Genomic DNA, 14,721 nt, shown 5'->3' on the forward strand with positions numbered 1-14,721 from the left:
CACAGAGCCTGCTGGGGATTCTCTCTCTCCCTCTCTCTCTGCCCTTCCCTAGTCCCACTGTCTCTTTCTCAAAATAAATAAACTTTAAAAAATTTTAAAAATTAAAATCTAGGGGCACTTGGGTGGCGCAGTCGGTTAAGCGTCCGACTTCAGCCAGGTCACGATCTCGCACTCCGTGAGTTCAAGCCCCGCGTCGGGCTCTGGGCTGATGGCTCAGAGCCTGGAGCCTGTTTCAGATTCTGTGTCTCCCTCTCTCTCTGCCCCTCCCCCGTTCATGCTCTGTCTCTCTCTGTCCCAAAAATAAATAAACGTTGAAAAAAAAAATTAAAATCTATCCATTTGACTTTGCATACAGTAAGTGGTATACATAATCCCCCTAGACGAAAGCTTTTTGCAGTCCTTAGTAATTTTAAGAATGTGAAGGGGTCTTGAGGCCAATAAGTTTGAGAACTGTTACCATATAGCAACGAAAAAAAATTGCAGTTACCCACAACCACATTACAGCTGTCTCATAGACGCCGTGTTGACTGAAAGAAGCCAGACACAAAAGAGAACATATTATGTGATTCCATGTTTATAATAATCTCCCCAAACAGAGGAAGCCTATCTATGGTAAGAGAAGTCAGGAAGGTGGCCACTCTTGAGAGGGCAGGTCATGGTCTTTTCTTGACCTGGGTGCTGATTATACTGTTGTGTTTGGTTTGTGGAAATCCATTGAGCTACTAACTTATGATTTGTGCAGATTCTACTTCAATAAAAAGTTAAGAAATATTTTTAGCAACTGGCATTGTAGGACACTGACCAGTCAGGGTGCCCAGTGGTGCAAGATCATGTGCCAAGTTCTAACCCTTTAGCTGCTGGTTTGGGAGAAGTTTCAGGGATCTAGAGGAGGATCTAGGGTAGGGTGTGTGCTTAGGGAAGTAGCTGATTTTTTTTTTAAGTTTTAACTTCATTTATTTTTGAGAGAGAGAAAGAGAGAGCAGGAGAAGGGCAGAGAGAGAGGGAGACAGGAGACGGGGAATCCTAAGCAGGCTCAGAGCTGTCGGCACAGAGCACAACTCGGGGCTCAAACCTGCAAACCGTGAGATCATGACCTGAGCCAAAATCAAGAGTTATATGCTTAACCAACTGAGCCACCCAGGTGCTCCAGGGCAGTAGTTGGTTTTGAATGAATGCAGAAGTATTTCAATATTTTAATAATGGCTACATCCCTATTGACATCCGAATGTCAAATGTCCGAATGTTGAATGTCGCCTGAATGTCAGCCCTGCTCCATGGTTCTGTCCACCCCCACCCCCCATGCAGTGAACAGCCTGGGCATCAATGAAGAGCTGAAGGAGAAGCTTCGGGATGTGATGGTGGACCGTCATAAGGTGGCCCTGGGGAAGACCCTGGGAGAAGGTGAGTTCCCTACCTAGAGCACACATGTATTCCCTTGAACCGTGAAGTCCTTCACTTGCCCACCCCTACCCAGTCACAGGAAATGCAGTTTCCACAAGTGCCCCTGAGGTCAATGTCTCCCTCTGGTCCCCCATAGGAGAATTTGGAGCTGTGATGGAGGGCCAGCTCAACCAGGATGACTCCATCCTCAAGGTGGCTGTGAAGACAATGAAGAGTGAGTCTATGCCTGCATGTGCACACGTATGGGACTCCCGTCTCCTAGCCCTAGACCCTTCTCCTATGCCCCTAAGGAGGCAGAAGCACAGAAAAGTTAGTAGCAAATTAGCCCCACCACAGAATCTCAGGGTTTCCAGAAAGGAAATGGAATCCATGCCAGGTACTTCAACAGAAGGAATGTAATATGAGGAGGTTTACTACAATGGTGCAGGAATAACTGAGAGCAGTGAAGCAACCTGGAGATTAACAGCAGCAGTACCTTACTTCCTCCCCAAGGCCTGAAGGGCAGAGGGAGGAAATGGTGTTACCAGAGCCCATGGCCAGGGACGCCTGGTGGGATTTAGGATCACAGGAGTTAGCGGCTACCTTGTAGGAGCTTGAAACACACAGGAGGCACAGCCACCATCAAAGCAAGACTGGAAGCAGTAAGAGACAGGGTGAAATACCCTGACTTCTCCCCTTCCTCCTACGCACCTGCCAGTCTGCCATCAGTGCTTCCCATGGGCAAACTCCCAACAGGAAGCCAGTATGAAAGGGAGCCTGGGAAACGTAGTTTTCGGGGACGAGCTCCTGTGATACATAACAGAGCAGGAAAAGGTCTGGAATGAGGCATACCTGGTTTCATCATTTACCAGCTGTGTGATCTCAAGCAAGTGACTCTCCCTCTCTGAGCTGCCATCCTTCATCCGGGGGAAAAAAAAAAAAAAGATAAAAATCTCCCTTGCCTCCTAGGGTGAGCCAAAGCACTTAATGCTGGGTATATAGGATGTGTCATTGATGTGGACTGTGACTATATTATTTACATAGTCAAAGAGGGTGAGAGCCAGTCCAGGGTCACACAGCACAGGGAGTCCATGCCCAAGTCCTTCCCATACAGGAAAGAGGCGTTGAGGGTCAGGCTGCACCTGGTGGTTAGGCCAAAAGGTTCCTTTCTGAATCACTGGGGCTAAAAGCTTGGATTATGGACTCAACGGTCTCTCACTCATTCATTCATTATTGAGCACTTCTTATGTACCAGGTTATATTCCCCACCTGGGTTTGAATCCCAGCTATGTGACTTTGGGCAAGTCACTTTGCCTCTGTGAGCCAGCGTCCAGAGTAATCGTATGGATCGCCGGGGAAGCAGCCTCGCATGGTGTTTGCACGTGGGCCTCAGAGCCAGACCACCTGGCCTTCAGTTCTGCCTATTCCCCTTGCAAGCTGTGCCTGCAGATTCCTTAACCATTGTGTGCCATGGTTTCCCCATCGTTAAAACAGGGAAAACAATAGTGGCACCTCAGAGGGTTAAATGAGTTAATATATGTAAAGTGCTGAGTGCAGCACCAGGTACTTAGTAATCATGTTTGATGATGATGATGATGATGATGATGATGATGATGATGATGGAGGAGAAGAGGAGAGAAAGAGTCCTCTCTCCCCTCCCTTCCTCCTTATCACCTTCCTTTCCCCTCCAAGTTGCCATCTGCACAAGATCGGAGCTGGAGGATTTCCTGAGTGAAGCCGTCTGCATGAAGGAATTCGATCACCCCAACGTCATGAGGCTCATTGGTGAGGGAGGGGCAGCTTTAGGGGATCTGCAGGCTCCATGGAGGCCACCCTAGAAGGAAGACCCCTCCCTCTGGCACTGAGAAGATCAAACCTCCAGGCTCCCTGTCTCCCTCCCATTCCTCAGAGTCAGCAAGCTCCCCCCTCCTTCTTTCCTCAGCTTGGAATGTGACCTCTGACCTTTCCCAGAAATAGCTGAGGTCCCCAGGAGGGCTCTGGAAACTTCCCTGGGAACAGTGCTGGAAATGGCTTCTCTGAAGCTCAGTCCTTGCCACTGCTGTCCCCCGCCCCCAACAATTTGGGGGGAAGGGAGAGATTTGAGGGGAAGGGAGAGACAGAGCTGAGGGAGGGGACGGCTTCCCCTCCTGTCCAACTGGAGTGACAGGGCTGCCTGTGGGGGGCGGGGGGCTCAGGTGTCTGTTTCCAGGGTTCTGAACGAGAGGGCTTCCCGGCACCTGTGGTCATCTTACCTTTCATGAAACATGGAGACCTGCACAGTTTCCTCCTCTACTCCCGGCTCGGGGACCAGCCAGTGGTGAGGGACATTTACATTTCTGGTTCACAAGTATTAACTGAGCACCTAAGAGGTACCCAGCGCTGCTCAGAGACTGGGAAAACCATGGTGACCCAAACCATGGTGACCCAGAGCTTGCTGTCCTGGAGCTCTCTGCCAGTGGGGACACCGGGCAGTAAATTAGTTCACAAATAAGCAAGATAATGTAAGTGCGAGGAAGGAAATAGAGTCAGATGAACTATAGAGAAGCTAGGCAGTTAGTTTGAGGGGACAGAGAAGGTCTTACTAAGGAGGTGGCCTTGAAGGAGGAGCCAGCTGGTGGGAGGTGGGGAGATCTTGGGGGAAGCAATCCTGGCAGAGGGAACAGTATAGGCAAAGGCTCAGAGGTGGGAGCAAGCAGCAGCCTGTCTGAAAACCAGAAAGGAGGCCCCTGGCTGGAGCGTGTGTCCTATGTCCAGGGCAAGGACAGTAGATCCACTCAGAGAGGAAGGCAGGAGGGGATTATATAGGGCATTGTTGGAAAGAGGTGGGATTTCATTTTCAGAGCCATTAGAAACCACTGCAGGGCCGAGTGAGGCACACACAGGAAGGGAAGGAAGGAGGGGGGAAGAATGGATCTCATGGACTCTGCTGACCTCTACTCCCTCCTGGGCTGCCTCCAGTTCCTGCCCACTCAGATGCTGGTGAAGTTCATGGCAGACATTGCCAGTGGCATGGAGTATCTGAGCACCAAGAGATTCATACACCGAGACCTGGCTGCCAGAAATTGCATGTGAGTGTTGAGCCTTCCAAAGACATCCCCACCTGCCGAGGAGCTCCATCCCTCCTTCCAACATGGAAGAGGGGTCTAGACACTTACCTCTCGGGTGGTCCAGAACTCAGGACTGGGACAGAAAGGTCAGCAAGGGGGTCGGAGAAGCATTCCTGGAGGATGTGGGCCTGGAACTGAGATCCTGGAGGGGCATTTGGATGTGGAGACAGGCGAGGCAAGAGGGTTGGCTCAGTGGGTAGCATGAGAGGTGCAGAGGTGACTGATGACCGTAGTAACATTGAAGCCCATCTCTGTCTCCCTCTGTGCTGAGTGCCTTCCCCGGGCTGCCTTTGGGGAGGGGCCACGCTGAATAATGGTGGGTTGGGTACAAGCCAGAAAACAGGCCAGAACTGAGCTAAGGTTCGAGAGCGGTGTGTGTGTGTATATAAACACAGGCTTAGGATATTAGTTACATTACAATATTGGACTCCTAGAAATTGGAGCTGGAGAATCAGAATCTTGTGTAAGATGTCTCATTGTTCGCAACTCTCAGGAATATGAACAGTTCTGCATTTCTCCCAATTTTTTATTTTGAAAAAGTCCAACCCTACAGAAAAGCTGAAAGAACTGTACAGTGACCATATACCCTCCTTGTTGAAATTCTCTTCTATTCTCATTCTGTCTTTCCACAACCATTTCAAAGTGAGTTGCCAAGATAGTGGCACCAGACCCCTAAATCTTCAGTAGGTATCGCCTAAGAATGAGGACTTACATGGAAGTGATTACAGTTCTGTTGTCACACCTAAGATTAACCGTAATTCTGTAACATAACCTCTCATCCAATCCACGTTCAAATTCTTCCAGTTGTCCTCTGAAATGTCTTTTATGGCTGTTTTAATTTTTTACCCCAAATCAGAATCTCTTCAGGGTCCCCCCGCCACTGCATTTAGCTGTTATGCCCCTCTGGTCCTTATAAATCTGGAATAGACCCCCCCAATCTTTTTCTATTTTTATATCATATTATTTTTTTTTTTAAGTTTTTTTTTTTTTTTTGGGACAGAGAGAGACAGAGCATGAACGGGGGAGGGGCAGAGAGAGAGGGAGACACAGAATCGGAAACAGGCTCCAGGCTCCGAGCCATCAGCCCAGAGCCTGACGCGGGGCTCGAACTCACGGACGCCGAGATCGTGACCCGGACCGCGAGATCGTGACCTGGCTGAAGTCGGAGGCTTAACCGACTGCACCACCCAGGCGCCCCTACATCATATTATTTTGGAAGAGACCAGGCCACTTGTCTCGTAGGATGTGACATGCATGTGTCTGCTTCCTTGTGGTGGCATTTGCCTTGTTCCTCTGTTCCCTGTAATTCCTGTTAACTGGAAAGCTTATGTAAAGGCTTCAACAGGCTCAGTCAAAATGGAAATTCCTTTCTTTTTTTTTTTTTAATGATTATTTTTGAGAGAGAGTGGGGGGCAGGGAGGGCCAGAGAGAGAAGGAGACACAGAATCTGAAGCAGGCTCCAGGCTCCGAGCTGTCAGCATAGAGCCTGGTGCAGGGCTTGAACCTACAAACTGTGAGATCATGACCTGAGCTGAAGTCAGATGCTTAACCAACTGAGCCACCCAGGCACCCCTGGAAATTCCTTTCTATCTGCAACTTGGCGTGATCCTAGTCAAGTCCCCCATGGAACAGTGACACTGGAAATCAGAGTAGACAACCCATTGTTATGCATCTGCCCCTTTTTGTTAAGTTACAATATTGAGGGGTGCCTGGTTAGGTCACTTGGTAGAGCATGCGACTCATGGTCTTGGAGTTGTGAGTTCAAGCCCCAAGTTGGGTGTACAGATCGCTTAAATATAAAATCTCCAGGGGGGCGCCTGGGTGGCGCAGTCGGTTAAGCGTCCGACTTCAGCCAGGTCACGATCTCGCGCTCCGTGAGTTCGAGCCCCGCGTCAGGCTCTGGGCTGATGGCTCGGAGCCTGGAGCCTGTTTCCGATTCTGTGTCTCCCTCTCTCTCTGCCCCTCCCCCGTTCATGCTCTGTCTCTCTCTGTCCCAAAAATAAATAAAAAAGGTTGAAAAAAAAAAAATCTCCAGGGATGCCTGGCTGGCTCAGTCAGTAGAGCATGCAACTCTTGATCTCAGGGTCATGACTTCACACCTCACATTGGGGATGGAGGCTACCTTAAAAATAAGTAAATAAGGGGCGCTTGGGTGGCTCAGTCCATTAAGTATCCGACTTAAGCTCAGGTCATGATCTGGCCGTCCGTGAGTTCAAGCCCCGTGTTGGGCTCGGTGCTGACAGCTCAGAGCCGGGAGCCTGCTTTGGATTCTGTGTCTCCCTCTCTCTCTGTCCCTCCCCTGCTCACGCTCTGTCTCTCTCTCTGAAAAATAAATAACATTAAAAAAAATAAAAGTAAATAAATAATTTTTTTAAATGTTATTTCCTTACCCAGTTGGCAGTTCGCCACTACCCGAAACCTCCCACCCACTCCACAGCCACCAGCCTGGATACCTGAGCATCACCTCTCTCTGCCTCCCTGCCATGATCCTCTGGGCCTTCTCTGGACCTAGAGGGTGAAGGTTAACTCCTGCCATGTGAGGGGCCTCCAGGGTCTGTTCTGATTGGTCACTGCCCCAGCCCATCACCCTGGCTAGAAATCATTAATTCTTAATAGGATCCTAAAACCTCAGGTGCAAAAATTAGAGAATCTTCTCTTTATGAAAAGCACAAAAGCAGGCAAAAGTAATCCATGCTCGAAGACTGTGGCTTCTCTGGGAGGGGTGGTTACAGGCAGGACTAGTAATGTGTTCCTTCCTTTCTCACACTTAAAAAAATCAACGTATGCTGACAAGCTAACACACACACATTCTAGGTGTGTGGCCAAATGCATGTTTATGTCTATAGACTCATGTAAACGACCACCAACTGGATCAAGGTAAAGAACATTTCTGGGCCCCGGCAGGCTCCCTCAAGCACTTTGTAGTCACTGCCCCCAGGGAAAATACTATCCTGTATTTCAGTCACCTGTTCTTAAATGTCACGGAATCACGGAAGGTGTACTTCTTTGTGTCTGGTTTCTTTCGCTCAGTGTGCTATTGTTGAGATGAGCCCACGTCGCCATGCATATTGGTTAGTTCCAGCTTTTTCTTTGCTCTGTGGTATTCCTTGTACAGATGATGTCCCGCTGTGTTCTGTTTCTTCATCTGGGTGCTGGTTACATGGGTGTGTTTGTGAAACTTCATATACAGGGAACAAGAAGCAACACATTTCCCTTCGGTCTGGGGTTGACAGACCCTCACCCCCAAAGAGGCCAGCCAGAGCAGGGGGTGAAAAGGCGTCTGAGAGTGAGGACAGGCTTCCCGGTGGAGGGGGTGATGCCATGACTCTGTTCCTCTCCCCATTCCGGGCAGGCTGAATGAGAACATGTCCGTGTGTGTGGCGGACTTTGGGCTCTCTAAGAAGATCTACAATGGGGACTACTACCGGCAGGGACGCATCGCCAAGATGCCAGTCAAGTGGATCGCCATCGAGAGCCTAGCTGACCGGGTCTACACCAGCAAGAGTGATGTGGTATGTGTCAGGTGTGGGGAGCAGTGGCCAGTTCATGTCACATTGCAGCTGGGCTCACAGGGATGCCCGGGCTTCCCAGTACAGGGGCCTGACCGCATGTGTTAGGCATGTCTGGGGGTGTGCTGGGTGTCTGTGAATGGTGGTGTGGCCATGGTGGCGACATGCACAGGTCCACGTGTGCATGATGGCAGGTTCATACATGGGACGTGTGGACAGTTTAGGTCGCGAGAGGCAGTGGTGAGGACATGTATGTATCACAGCCACAGTGCCCAGGGCGACCCGTAAGACCATGTGACTGTGAAGTGTGTACATGTGTGCATGGATCATCATGCCTATGCACACACAAAAGTTGCCACTCAGTGTGTCCCTGTGCCAAAGTGTTTCGGTGAAGAGCTGTGATGCCCCCACAGAAATAGCTGTGTACAGATGTGCACATAAATGTGGGTGTACCTGTGCATTGGGGTGTCTTTGTGCAGGAGAGACCCTCTAACTCTCTCTCCTCTGCCCCCTACAGTGGTCCTTTGGAGTGACGATGTGGGAGATTGCCACGCGAGGCCAAACCCCATATCCAGGAGTGGAGAACAGCGAGATTTACGACTACCTGTGCCAGGGAAACCGCCTGAAACAGCCTGTGGACTGTCTGGATGGACTGTGAGGACCCTGAGGACTCTCCCCACCCCCAATCCAATCCCAGATTTCACTCCAAAAGTCCTGAGCACCCCACATGGCCCCGACCCTCTAAAACCTGCACAGAATCCCCCAGACCGTTGAGGAACCCGCACACCTCCTCACCAATGCCCCACAAGACTAGGGCTAGCTCACAGGGTGCAGACTGGCAAAAGGTGCCCTCTCCTCTGGTGCCTTTCTGTGTGGAATGCAGGCTGGATCAGCCGCCTTGGCGGGGCATCTGTGGGCAGTGAATAACTGTACCAGCTTACCTGGGGGCCCTGCCTCTGAGACCCCCCACTCTCCCCAAATTCTAATTCACCTGACTCCTGAGCACCCATACTTCCCCCCCCATGCTCTTCAACACCCCTCAGGACCTGCTGCCAACCCTCTGGTTTGCCATATGGGGCTTCTCCAAACTCATGGGGCTCCTCTGAGATATCCCCAGGATCCTTTAGGACAGTGTTTATGAAACTTACAGTTTATGAAACTTACAGCGCACAGAGAAAAAGCAGAGCATTCATCCAGCGCTTTGAGGGCAAAGTCTGCTCTAGCAAACCCTCACTGAACACCACACGATACTCAGAGAGGTTCCCCAAGACCCTTTTCAGCTCCTGAGTGTCCTAGGACTCCCCTCAGAAACTCTTGAGAGTTCCCAAATCCCCTATAGAAGCCCCCAAACTGCTATGGTTCGTTCCAGTCCCGTGAAATACCCCAAACTCCCAGAACGCCCTCCTTCTGAGTGCGTCTGCTCAGTCTCCCACCCTTCACTTTGCTGCCCTAGGTATGCCCTGATGTCCCGGTGCTGGGAGCTAAACCCCCGGGACCGGCCAAGCTTCTCAGAACTTCGGGAGGATCTGGAGAACACCCTGAAGGCCCTGCCCCCTGCCCAGGAGCCCGACGAGATCCTCTATGTCAACATGGATGAGGGTGGGGGGCATCCTGAACCACTTGGAGCTGCTGGAGGAGCTGACCCCCTAACCCAGCCTGACCCTAAGGATTCTTGCAGTTGCCTCACCGCGGCTGAGGTCCATCCTGCTGGACGCTATGTCCTCTGCCCTTCTACCGCCCCGGGCCCTACTCTGCCCACGGAAAGGAGCTCCCCAGCTCCCCCAGGGCAGGAGGATGGAGCCTAAGACAACCCTCTACCTGGGACTCCCTCTCAGGACCCAAGCTAGGCACTGCCACTGGGGGAGCCTACCCTATCAACTATTTCTCCATTCCAGGCCTCACCCCAAACTACAGCCTTCTCTTCCTACCTATTCCATTTCCATCCCAGACAGATCCTCTCCTTTTTCCATGCCTTAGAGTCCCCATGTGTAAAAGGAAGGGGTTGTACTGCAATCCCTAAGGATCTTTCCAGGTCTGACATTCCACGATTCTAGATTCTAAGGTTTAAAGAGTCTAGATTCAAAGGTTCTAGGTTTCAAAGATGCTATTAGTCTTTGGCTCTAAGGACCTAAAATCCCAAAGTCTCTAATTCTAAAGTGCTAAGGTTCTAGACATGGAAGTTGCAAGGTCTATATTCTAAGGCTCTGAGAGCCCATGGCTCTAGATTTTTCTGGTTCTAGGATTCTTCCTAAAGCCCACAAGATTTTGGGTTCTAAGCTCTAAGATTCTAGTTTTAGGATCCAAGATTCTGTGATCCTAGATTTTATTTTTCTAGGGTTCTGAATTCTTAGGGTATAAGATTCTAGATTCTACAATTCTAGACCTGGAGGTTCTAAGGCCTAATGTTCTAAAATCTGATGTTCTAAGCCTCTTAGACTGTAAATTTTCTGGCTTATCAGACTCTACATCATAAGGCTTCCAGATTTTATCTTCTCAAGTTCAAAGCTTCTAATAATGGCTAATTATAAGTTTTAAGGCTTCATGATCCTTGAAACTCTTATGAGATTCTGGATCCTAAATATCTAAGGTTAAAATGTGCAATTCAAAAGTTCTAAGAGTCTAAAGATGGAGGTTCAAAGGTCTAATGTTCTAAGATGTGATGTTCTAAGACTTAGTCTAAGAACCTAGATTCTCTGTGTCTAAGATTCTAGACCATATGCTTCAAGGTTCTAGATTATTAAACTCAAAGATTCTAATGTTGTTCTGTTCTATGTTCCAAGGTACTCTAGAGTCTATTGGTCCAAGATTCTGGACCCTCAGCACTAAGGTATAAAACTCTACAGTTAGTTGTGACTAGCTAGATACCAAAGTTTTAATCATTTCTAATGTTGGATACCTTTAGGTTCAATGCTGCATTCCACCTTTCTAGGGTTTTAGTTGAGGGTCCAAGAATCCACAGTTCTAAATCTTAAGTTCCTAGGCACTGTAGTTCTAAGATTCAAACGTTGTAGTTGTAAGATTCAAAAGTTCAAAGATTCTAAAGGTGTACTGGTCTAGAATTCCAAGGTATGATTCCAAGATTCTAATCTTACAGTATTCTTCTGTGCGACTCTCCCTTTCTTAGCCACCTCTGCTTCCTCCTCCCCTCATGTGGGGGCATGCCTCCCCTCAAGCCTGTGCAATGCATTAGGGATGCCTCCTTTCCCCAGGAGACAATTTCCCTCCTTTTGGGCCATGCTGCCCCCCTGAGCCAATCCCTCAAGCCTCCTGTACAGAGGTGTGGGCTCTGGTGCCTCCAGAGGGGCTCAGATCACATAAAACTTTATAACCACACTTCTGTCTCCTCTTGTTTCCACTCAGCTGTCATGTGGCCCCTCTCCCTGGCCGCTCAGTTTCCCCATCAGTAAAAAGAAGAGCTTGGTGGTCTAGAAGTTCTCCCTTTATCAAGAGGGTAGAAATGAGCATATGCATAGGCAAAAAGACATACAAAGAAATGCCGACTCTCCTTCCTAGTGAGGAGGAGGCGTGTGGATACTCCTGTCACAAAGAGACTCTTCTCCTCACCCCAAAGTAACAGACCCATTAGGACATACTCAGGCATACCTTGCCACAAATAGAGACACTGAAATTCAGACACACAGAGGAACAGACATACAAAATTACACAGATAACAAACATATTTGCAAACATATGCAAGGCAGATACTCACCAGGAATAGGAAGAAACTAGACTAACAGATTACAGAATAAATAAAGTGGCACAAATACCTAGAGAGTACAACAGGTACTCACAGACTCAAACGTTCAGGTTCACATAGAAACACAGGCACAGAACACCTCCGATCAGCGAGGGCGCACAAAGGGATTGATGCCAAGACAAACACCCTGTGCTTTGCATGCCCGCGTTCCGGGGTCTATCGGGCAGCAGATGAAGAAACCCTTGGCAGCGCCCGGACGCCCCCCGGTGGCAGCTCCTGAGAACCCGAGGACAGTTCAATCCGGGCCACAAACTTTTTCAGAACAAATCATTGTGGGAAGCTGGGAGGAGAGAGGAAGTCGGACGTGGGCGAGGGGCGGGGTGTCTGGACTGGAACCTCCGGGCCCACGTGAGTGTCTGCCCCGTTTCTGAGTGGGTGCTGTGTGTCGAGGTTGCCTTGTCAGCTTGTAGTATAACTGTCCCGTGTCTTTATCATTTGATGCCTCCTGCCTGTGTGGACCTTAGTGGCCACATCTACACTGCAGTTTGGTGTATTATCCCCTTTACGGATGTATCTGATCTGACTCACGGCCATTTGTTTATCTGTGTTGTGTGTGCTTTTGTCTAAGTAGAGGTGGTGGTGGTGTGTGGTTTTTGTGGGCTTGTGGTATGGTTCGGTGGGCAGCGGGCGTTTGCATTGTGTAGCACGATTGTGTATTTCACGGAAGTTTTGTGTCTTTTGAGTTAGAGGCGACAGGTGGTGCAGCAGTAGACATTGTGAAACTGTGGCGTTTGCATTTGTAGCGTGAGGCTGAACTACGGACCTATGTGTTCGAGCTTGTCAGTACAGACGCCAGACAGCCAGAACTACTGAACAGCAGCTCAGAAGATCTGGGGTACAGACCCGAGAACTTTCGGAGGTGGGGAAGTCTCTATGGTCGCGTGCAGAGCGCCCATTCCACGTAAGATACCAACCATAGAGAAAGACTGCAGCGAATCTATGATCGTGGAAAGAGGCGCCCCTTGAGATGAACTATCAAAAGGGAAGAGGGTGCGATTTCCTTTACAACTTTTTTCCCGTTGTTGGTCTAGCCTCTGTTTTCAAAACTCCGGTACTCTCTGAAGTCAAAAGATTGCTTTTCGTAGTCAATTGAGTTTCTTCCAGATTAAGGATAATTTATCTACTTCATCTCTATCTCCTCGGCCTCCCTCTTCAGCGACATTTGTGAGGCCGTCCGCCAAAGAACAGCCAATCTGGTTGGCTTTTCCTAAAGCTATCCAACTGTACTAGCTTTAGTGAGTTAAAACGATAATTGCAATTGGTGGACAGATTGTTTTGAAACCGCCCTAACGGCAAGGGGCAGGTCCTTCGTGAATTCATCTTTCCGGTTTCTTAAAGGCAAACGTGAAAGGAGGAAGAGGGGGAGTTGGTCGGCCGACCCCCCATTTGATTGGTTCTAGTGCTTTTATCCGCTTGTACTCCTCAGGGGCGGGAGATCTAGACCAATCAGGGTATGTGTTACAGGAGACACCAGTTTGATGAAAGGACCGCGCAGGAAAGGCCGAGAGAGTGTATGTGTGAGTGGCGGGGGGTGGGGGGGTGGGCAGGGAGGTTCATTCTGAGATCCCATCGCTGATTGGGCCAAGTCCTTACTCCCTTTTCTTCATTTGACCCTACGGGAGCGGGCGCGCGGGGGCCACCCAATCACCGCGTGCTCCGCCTCCCGCCTTTTCCCGCCCTCCGCTCCGGCGGCGGCAGCGACGTAGGCCAACGCTTCCTCCCCGGGTGCTACGGGGCCCTTTCATTGCCGTTCTTTTGAAAGCCGCGCTCTGATTGGCTGAGTCTCCCGGCCCGCGCCCGTTGCCTCCACGCGGTGGCCAATTGGCACCCGTGTTGCATCGCATGGGGCCACGGAGGAGGGGGAGGTGGCGGCGGCGGCCATTTTGAGCCGCCGCCGCCATTGGAGCGGGCCCCCCCCCCTTTTCCCCCTTCGCCTCCTGACAGGAAAGGTTTAAGGGGGACAGAGCCCTGGGAGGCCGGGCCGGGCTCGGGGGCCGCCCCGGGGGCCCGGGCCATGGATGTGCGCCGTCTGAAGGTGAACGAACTTCGCGAGGAGCTGCAGCGCCGCGGCCTGGACACTCGCGGCCTCAAGGCCGAGCTTGCTGAGCGGCTGCAGGCGGCGCTGGAGGCCGAGGAGCCCGACGACGAGCGGGAGCTCGAGGCCGACGACGAACCGGGGCGACCCGGGCACAACAACGAGGAGGTCGAGACCGAGGGGGGCTCCGAGCTGGAGGGGACCGCGCAGCCACCGCCGTCCGGGCTGCAGCCGCACGCGGAGCCTGGCGGCTACTCGGGGCCGGACGGACATTGTGAGAGTGCGCGGGGCGGGGGTCGGGGAGCCCGGAGTCCGGGCCGAGGAAGGGCTGTGGGACGCGGGAGTCCGGCGCCTGAGGTCGGGGAGATGGTCTGAGGATTGGGGGATCCTGCTACCTGCCGCTGAAAAGGATCTAGGGCCCAGGGCCTCGGGACGACTGGAGGGTGGACCCTGGCATTCGGTGCAGGAGATCTACTGGAGTGGGGGCTCTTGGTTTCGGAGATGAGGAAGGTCCCGGGGGTGTAGAGGATTCCGGAGTCTGGGGCTCGGAGACCGGAAGCCGTGGTTTCTGGAGCCGAAGAGAGTCGGAAGAACAAGAGGTTTTCTAACCGGGGGCCAAGGAGGGTCTTGGAAATGACGATAGGTTTGGAGCCGGGGGGGCTTTGGGGCTGTGCTAGCCCAGCGTGTGGGCTGGACGTCGGGAGCCGTGTTTTTAGGGCTGGAAGAGTTTTAAGAATAGAGGATCTTGGAGTTTGGTGCTGGGTGGGGTATGGGGAGTTCTCATATTTGGTACTGGGATGGGTTAGTGAGGTGGAGGTGCTGGTGTCTGGCCAGGGGGAAATCTGATGGACTGGGTGTTCTGGTATTTGGCTAGTGAGCATTTAGGGGATGTGGGAGACTACCATGTGATTGGACTGTGGGGGACCCCCCTCT

At 51.1% G+C, this 14,721-nt stretch overlaps 2 protein-coding genes across 6 annotated transcripts in view; both read left to right on the top strand.

The window, feature by feature from the left end:
- The window catches only part of AXL (AXL receptor tyrosine kinase), a 28,527-nt gene extending 17,198 nt beyond the window's left edge, over positions 1-11,329 (top strand). For both annotated transcript variants that reach the window (XM_040457156.1, XM_040457157.1), the window contains 8 exons: positions 1,306-1,401; positions 1,538-1,615; positions 3,073-3,165; positions 3,576-3,697; positions 4,339-4,448; positions 7,840-7,999; positions 8,514-8,650; positions 9,450-11,329. In XM_040457156.1, the coding sequence (XP_040313090.1) occupies positions 1,306-1,401; positions 1,538-1,615; positions 3,073-3,165; positions 3,576-3,697; positions 4,339-4,448; positions 7,840-7,999; positions 8,514-8,650; positions 9,450-9,801 (1,148 nt within the window). In that variant the 3' untranslated portion in view covers positions 9,802-11,329. The remainder of the gene's footprint in view (positions 1-1,305; positions 1,402-1,537; positions 1,616-3,072; positions 3,166-3,575; positions 3,698-4,338; positions 4,449-7,839; positions 8,000-8,513; positions 8,651-9,449) is intronic.
- A 747-nt stretch (positions 11,330-12,076) lies between these two features.
- The window catches only part of HNRNPUL1 (heterogeneous nuclear ribonucleoprotein U like 1), a 36,684-nt gene continuing 34,039 nt past the window's right edge, over positions 12,077-14,721 (top strand). The window contains exon 1 of one of the 4 annotated variants that reach the window (XM_040457160.1): positions 12,077-12,101. Coding sequence is in view for 2 of the 4 variants with exons in the window: in XM_040457158.1 (XP_040313092.1) it covers positions 13,768-14,062 (295 nt within the window). In the remaining 2 variants the exon portion in view is untranslated. Of the gene's footprint in view, positions 12,102-13,637; positions 14,063-14,721 lie in introns of those variants that run through there. The other 3 variants (XM_040457158.1, XM_040457159.1, XM_040457161.1) reach the window with 3 other exon arrangements.

The sequence above is a fragment of the Herpailurus yagouaroundi genome, unplaced genomic scaffold, assembly GCF_014898765.1.
Source record: "Herpailurus yagouaroundi ecotype Mexico unplaced genomic scaffold, PumYag 220, whole genome shotgun sequence".
NCBI lineage: Eukaryota > Metazoa > Chordata > Mammalia > Carnivora > Felidae > Herpailurus > Herpailurus yagouaroundi.